General features: G+C 39.4%; 1 protein-coding gene across 1 annotated transcript; it reads right to left on the bottom strand.

Annotated features, from left to right (window-relative positions):
- Nucleotides 1-342: 342 nt before the first annotated feature.
- LOC105536716 (olfactory receptor 11H4) lies at nucleotides 343-1412 on the bottom strand. Its single transcript, XM_011976147.1, has one exon. The coding sequence runs from the start codon at nucleotides 1363-1365 to the stop codon at nucleotides 391-393; it is 975 nt and encodes a 324-aa protein (XP_011831537.1). The 5' UTR covers nucleotides 1366-1412; the 3' UTR covers nucleotides 343-390.
- Between the last annotated feature and the right edge of the window lie 6153 nt (nucleotides 1413-7565).

Here is a 7565-nt window from a genome sequence, read left to right as displayed (position 1 = left end):
GGGTATTGTGCTACTATTGATTCCCATCAGACAAAGACTCCTAGGAACATACCTGCAGTTGAACAAAGTTGGGTTTATTGTCTTGTTGCTATGAGTAAGAAATTATACAGTGGTGAACCATGGGGCATGACAGCAGGAGGGCATCTCACATAGCAATTCCATTTTATCATTCTAATAAAGACAGGCTTTGAAAACATTTTAGTGGATGTCGATGACCAGTTAATTAAGGTTTAAAGAGTCAGTGTTGAAAACGTATTTCAGCTGGGCACACTTCCAGGTAAAATATACAACCTCTAACTACTCAGACTGAGGACTAAAAGACTGCTAAAGAACTGACAACATCTCGACCTTGTTCTTCGTTAGAACTTATAAATATGGCACATCTTTGGCTCACGAATTTTGATGAACTCTCATTCCAAACAGGACATTTCTCAGAGCGAGTTTCATGTCCTTATTACGAAGACTATAGATCAGAGGATTAAAAAGAGGAGTCATTACTGAATATACCAGTGTGAGGATCTTCTGCCATAAAGTTGGGATGCCATATGTAGGACTTACGTACATTACCATGACTGTCCCATAGAAAAGAGATACCACAACTAAATGAGAACCACAGGTAGAGAAGGCTTTTCTCCGACCAGCTGCAGAAGGGACCTGAAAAACAGCTCTTAGCAACAGGATATAGGATTGAAGAATGTATATACTAGTGAAAAAGAGAACAAGGGAGCTCTGAGTATAGAAAATACATTCAGTTATGGGAGCTGGAGCACAGGATAGAGCCATCAATGGGTCCATGTCACACAGGAAGTGATCAATGATATTAGGACCACAGAAGGGGAGTTGGGAGATGAAGAAAATGGGAATTGGGTATCCAAGGAATCCAGCGAGCCAACAGAAAGACACCAGCTTACCACAGAACCTTCCGGTCATGATGGCGGGGTACTGCAGTGGGTGGCAGATGGCCAGGTATCGATCATAAGCCATTACTGCCAGAAAGAGACATTCAGTTGTTCCCAGTGAAAAGAAGAAATAGAACTGGAGGAAGCACCCAGAAAATGAGATGGCCTTGGTCTTGGAGAGAATGTTGGCTAGCATGTTAGGAACAGTGGAGGACACATACCAGATCTCAAGGAAGGCAAAGTTTCCCAGCAGAAAGTACATGGGGGTGTGTAGTCGTGGGTTGCATCTCACTGCATAGATGATGGCTCCATTTCCCAGCAAGGTCAAGACATAAATCACCAAAAACAATGAGAAGAGGAAAATCTGAATCTTCCAGCAACCAGGGAATCCCAGGAGAATAAACTCTGTCATGACGTGTGTTGCTGACCTATTCATGGGTCTTAAATCTATGAAGAAGAAAGACATGAGTGTAATCCAAGTCTCTTGGAGTATAATCCAATTGCTTGCTACATATCTCAAGGACTTTATCAAGACGAGAACTTGAGCTATACGGGAAAATACACAAGACATTCTGAGATCAGGTGGGAATATGTCCTACCATATTTTGAACTGATTGTGGTTCTAAGTCTCAGTGTTATTTTGCTAGACTCCAATACCATCCAATGCAGCTGGAATTTTGACACTAGTGGCAGAACCAGACAAATGTATTTTCTTTCTTTTCCTTGGATGCTTGAGAAGACCTTTTCAGCTTTTGATTTGTTTTTCCAATGTTGATTATGGATTTTCTAGCACGAGCTCATCAATTTTCTCTTATTTAGCCCAACTTGTTAGAAAAGATATTTTGAGGATAACTGATGTAAAATTGGGTTAGATCTTTGACAACAAAACAAAATAGATTGACTGCTGCATGGAGATACGACTTCATGATAATATTTTAAAAACATCTGCAGTGTCTATTTTTATGTTTTTTACACATATTATACAAAAATGAACTATCTTACTTTTTGTAATCAGATACCATATAGATGAAATAAAGAAAATGATGTTTTCAATACAAAAATTTAGTTTATTTAGTGAGCTTTTTCGGTCGTGAAAACAAAGGGATTCTCTAAAAGAATCTGAGGTCAAATGGGGTTTTATCTGCAATCTTATCTATTAGAATATTGGTTACTGAAAGGAAGGTAAGGACCCTTTCAAATATTTGACTACGTATGTACTTTTCAGTAGTAACAAGTTTATGTATTTAAGAATTAAATAAAATATGCAAATGTGTTTAAACAACAGTAATCTTATACTTGATTAATACTTAAAATTTGCTGATTAAGCCTTAAAAAAATGATAGTTTTGGCTGGGCATAATGTCTTATGACTGTAATTCCAGCAATTTGAGAGGCCAAGGTGAGCAGATTGCCGAGGTCAGGAGTTCGAGACCAGCTTGGCCAACATGGCAAAACCCTATCTTTACTAAAAATACAAAAATTAGCTGGATGTGGTGGCGTGTGCCTGTAATCCCAGCTACTTGGGAGGCCAAGTGGAAAAACTGCTTGAACTCACGAAGTGGAGGTTGCAGTGAGCCGAGATTGCATCACTGCACTCCAGCCTGGGTGACAGAGCAAGATACCACCTCAAAAAAAAAAAAAAAAAAATTAAAAAAAATATATATAGTTTCAATATTGAGTTTCTTGTTAAGTTCAGATCTCTTGTCTTGTGTATTGCGGGTCACCAGCCATAACTTTGTCAGAAATGTAAAAAGACAAATGTGAAAGGCAACAAAGAACACAGAATTTGAAGGAAGGATCAGGTAGTCTTGGGAACAAAGATTTGAACTTCAACATCACTAGTTCTTTGGTAGTCTTTAAGGATGCATAAAAAGGGAAATTTGGAGCATCTGAGTTCTAAAGTTTTCCAGCTTTGCAATCAACAGTGAATGTAAAATACATGTGTTTATAGTCTTCCTTGAATAAGGTGCTCAATAGGTGATTTCCAGATTGTTATTTATGAAGCATAAATAAATCCCTTTCTCTGCTATACACTGGTCAGAGAACAAGTCCAGGCTCAGATTTAAATTGGGAACCAGAATTGTGAGATTTGAGTCTTCTGACCTTTGTTCTGAATGCCTGCTTGATAAGAGTAACAGTTTAGGACATTCTCCATTATACACTGACAGCTTCACACTACATTTCATCTTTTCTACTACCCTTCTCTGTAAGTGCTTTATTAGCAGCAACATTGTTTTTCCTGAAGCCTTGGAGAAATATAGATAAGTAATGGAGTGATCAGATGGTGGAGAGCTTAATAGAAATACCCAAGTAATCAATTTCAGAATTTTTGCATTGATGGAATAAACTGATTCCACAAAGTTCTGTATACCACCACCCTCCAAAGTCTCCAAAATGCTATCTGGGAATAGTTAGGTAATTAGAATGGAATATTCATTATTTTATGCCACAAACATACTGTTTCTCCTGTTTTTTGAGATATATCATTGTTTGAGCTACAATCCTGGGAGACTAGCTCCTTCCTCCCTCCCTCCCTTCCTTCTTTCCTTCCTCCTTTCCTCCCCTCCCCTCCTCTCCCCTCCTCTCCCCTCCTCTCCCCTCCTCTCCCCTCCTCTCCTCTCCGTTCCTTTCCTTTCCTTTTCTGACGGAGTCTCGCTCTGTCACCCAGGCTGGAGTGCAGTGGCGTGGTCTCAGCTCCCTGCAAGCTCTGCCTCCCAGGTTCACGCCATTCTCCTACCTTAGCCTCCCGAGTAGCTGGGACTACAGGTGCTCGTCACCACACCTGGCTAATTTTTTGTATTTTTAGTAGAGTCGGGGTTTCACCATGTTAGCCAGGATGGTCTCGATCTCCTGACCTGGTGATCCACCCGCCTCAGCCTCCCAAAGTCTTGGGATTACAGGCGTGAGCCACCGCGCCCAGCTGAGACCAGCTCTTTCATGTACTCTATTTCTTTCCAGTACAAGAAGCTACCAACCAACTAATCAACCCACCAATCCACCCACCCCGAGTGTGATAGCTTGATTTGATAGCCTTCTTTCGAATGCCCCTCACTTAGTGTATTGTCTTCCTAGGTATACTGAGAGAAGGAACATACCACCTGATAACTGCTGGAAAGTAAGATTGTTTTCAGAAAGATGGTTGTTAATAACCATAAAATCATAGAAGAAATGGTATAATAATCTAACTTCATTTTATAAATGCGGCTCAGAGAGGGGCATGACTTTTTACCCAATGAATGTCCTGGATTCACATATGGAACTTTTATACTATACTATTATACTGCCTCCTTTGAGTCTTTGCAGAGAAACAGTGCCTGATCAGGTTTATAAAGTCAAAGGGACTCTGTAGTAGATCATAGCAGTGGTTTCTTACCCACAATGATGGCTTTTCTGGCTCAGCTTGGAGTGAGTGGTGGGCATAGCAGAGCTGAGCATAACCTCAGCATCAAGCATCTCCTCTTCACTGACTCTGATGAGGAAAACTCCAGCTGAGGACATTATATGTGGTTTATCGCCCTTCCTTCATTCCCGGAGACCCTAGAGGCTTTTGTCAGAATTTGCTGAGAGGTTTAACATGCGAATCAGTGTTAAATCTGTTTTCTCTCAGGGATTACTGTAAAGCCCTGTGTTTCTCCCCATGTGGTCTCAGTGGCTTACCCAAGTTTCCCTGGAGTGCATTCTCTTTCCAGCACTGGGGGCTCACCTAGAATTCAGTATATTAGCTTGTATATATATATATATTATTAATTCTAGTATATTGGCTAGAATTAGGGAAGCAGAGGAGCCGATGGAATTACAGGAATTACAGACACATTGCAGGAGGCTTTCTATTGCAAAGAGATTGCATTCCATTAAGGAATCATCCTCTGTGGGAATCAGTGAAATAAATGGTAGTTTTGCCTATGACTCTAATTCTGAAACTGAGACATATTGATGAACACATCTTTTCTCTGTAGCTTAAATGAAGTGCTTTAACATAGAGGAACAGAACACTATATTCTATTGGTCACTTAAAAATTAAATTCACTAAATTTGCTTGAAGTCTTTCACTGTAAAGACCACATGGTTGGTATTGGGAAAGAGCTGCCTTGAGTGACCTTGATGATGTGTAATTAATGTGCAAGGAATTTCAAAATTGTTTATGTAGAGAAGTCATTTAATTGACAAATTTAGTCAAATTGTCAGTTTCCACTCATTTCACTTTCTAACAGTGGAGAATTTGAAACTAGTGCAAATTAGAAATAGATTTAGCTTCAGTTTAAAAAAAAAATTGGCCTTTTGTTTTTCTCCTGAAAAATTGGGATTTCTTCCTTGGATCCTCTTAATCTACTTCTTCAAAAATGCCTCCTAGGGAAAGTTGACAATGATGAGCAAGGAGAATATCTTCATTGATGGCTACTGGGACAGCTTGTAAGTGAAACTGAGATTCAATGAAAGTCTGTTCTAGGAGTTCTCAAATTTTAATGTGCATATGAATCACCTGGACATCTTGTTAAATTGCAGCGTCTGATTCAGCAGGTTTGGACCTGAAAGAGTGATTTTCTAACAAGCACTTAGGTAATGCTGACCTTGCTGGTTCACAGGACACGTGAATAGCAATGGTGTAGGCCAGTCATTAGAAACACCTGGGGGGCTGTTTAACACTTTCTTTGGCTAGAGTCACACAGTAAAAAAGAAAAAAACTCCTGATATCCAGATATTATGGCAGACAAATTAAATAAAAATCTTTGGATCGAGCTCCTGCATCAGTATTTTCTATATTTAGTGCTATGGTTTGGAGTTTTGTCCCCTCCAAATCATATGCTGAAATATGTTTAAGGTGGGGTGTAGTGGGAGTTGTTTGGATCATCGGGGTGGATCCCTCATGAATGACTTGGTGTCCTCCCTGCAGTAATGAGTGAGTTCTCACTCTATTAGTTCATGGAAGAGCTGGTGATTTAAAGGAGCCTGGCACCTCCTTTCTTGTTCTCTCTGTCACCACCATGTGACACACCTGCTGTACTTTCACTTTTGCTGTAAAAGCTTCCTCAGAAGAAGCTGAATAGATGCTGGTGCCATGCTTGGATAGCCTGCTTAATCATGAGTCAAACAAAACTTTTCTTTATAGATTACCCAGCCTCAGGTACTTTTTTGGTTTGTGATAGGGTCTTGCTCTGTTGCCCAGGCTGAAATGGTACAATACTTGGCTCACTGCAGTCTCGACTTCCTAGGCTCAATTGATCTTCCCACTTCAGCCTCTCAAGTAACTGAGACTACAGGTGTGTGACACCATGCCTGGCTAATATTTTTCATTTTTTGTAGAGACAGACATGTTGCCAAGGCTGATCTCAAACTCTTGGGCTCAAGTGATCCTCCTGCCTCAGCCTACCAAAGTGTTGGGATTATAGAAATGAGCCACCACACCTGGCCTCAGGGTAGTTCTTTTATCAGTTCTGGGAGCCTTATGGAGGAGCCTTTAGTGTTTTCTAGGTAAACAATCATATTATCAGCAAACAGTGACAGTTTAAATTCCTCTTTACTGATTTAGATGCCGTTTATTTTTTTCTCTTGTCTGATTGCTCTGGCTAAGACTTCCAGTACTATGTTGAAGAGGAGTGGTGAGAGTGGCCATCCTTATCTTGGTCCAGTTCTTAGAGGGAATGCTTTTAACTTTTCCCCACTCAGTATTATATTGGCTGTGGGTTTGTCATAGATGGATTTTATTATAATGAAGTATGTCCCCTGTATGCCAATTTTGCTGAGAGTTTTAATTATGAAGCGATGCTGGATTTTGTCAAATGCTTTTTCTGCATCTATTGAGATGATCATGTGATTTTTGTTTTTAATTTTGTTTATGTGATGTATCACTTTTATTGACTTGCATATGTTAAACCATCCCTGCATCCCTGGTATGAAACCCACTTGTCATGGTGGATTACCTTTTTGATATGTTGTTGGATTTGATTAGCTAGTATTTTGTTAAGGATTTTTGCATCTATGTTTATCAGGGATATTGGTCTGTAATTTGCTTTTTTTTGTTATTTTCTTTCCTGGTTTTGGTATTAGGGCGATACTGTCTTCATAGAATGACATAGGGAGGATTCCCTCTTTATCTTGTGGAATGGTATCAGTAGGATTGGTACCTGTTCTTTGAATGTCTGGTAAAACTTAGCTGTGAGTCCCTCTCATCCTGGACTTTCTTTTGTTTGTAATTTTTTGTTACTGTTTAAATCTTGCCGATTGTTATTGGTCTGTTCAAGGTATCTAATTCTTCCTGATTCTAGGTATTCTAGAATTCAAGGTATTCTAATTCTTCCTAAGCTGGGAGGGTTGTATCTTTCCAGAAATTTACCATCTCCCCTAGCTTTTCTAGTTTATGCACATAAAGGTGTTTGTAGTAGCCTTAAATGGTCTTTTGTATTTCTGTGACATCAGTTGTAATATGTCCCATTTCATTTCTAATCAAGCTTATTTGGATTTTCTCTCTTCTTTCCTTGGTTAATCTTGCTAATGGTGTATCAAATTTTATTTACCTTTTCAAAGAACCAGCTTTTCGTTTAATTTATCTTTTCTATTTTTTTTTCTGTTTCAAATTCATTTAGTTCTGCTCTGATCTTGGTTATTTCCTTTCTTCTGCTGGATTTGGGTTTGGTTTGTTCTTGTTTCTCTAGTTCCTTGAGGTGTGACC

The sequence above is a fragment of the Mandrillus leucophaeus genome, unplaced genomic scaffold (genome assembly GCF_000951045.1).
Source record: "Mandrillus leucophaeus isolate KB7577 unplaced genomic scaffold, Mleu.le_1.0 Scaffold163, whole genome shotgun sequence".
In the NCBI taxonomy this organism is placed as follows: Eukaryota; Metazoa; Chordata; class Mammalia; order Primates; family Cercopithecidae; genus Mandrillus; species Mandrillus leucophaeus.
Note: the sequence above shows the minus strand (reverse complement) of the source record. Positions and strands in the feature narration are given on the sequence as shown.

Bases quoted from the DNA above. Each gene is read 5' to 3' on its own strand.
- LOC105536716 (XM_011976147.1), bottom strand. From the start codon at position 1,365: ATGTCTTTCTTCTTCATAGATTTAAGACCCATGAATAGGTCAGCAACA.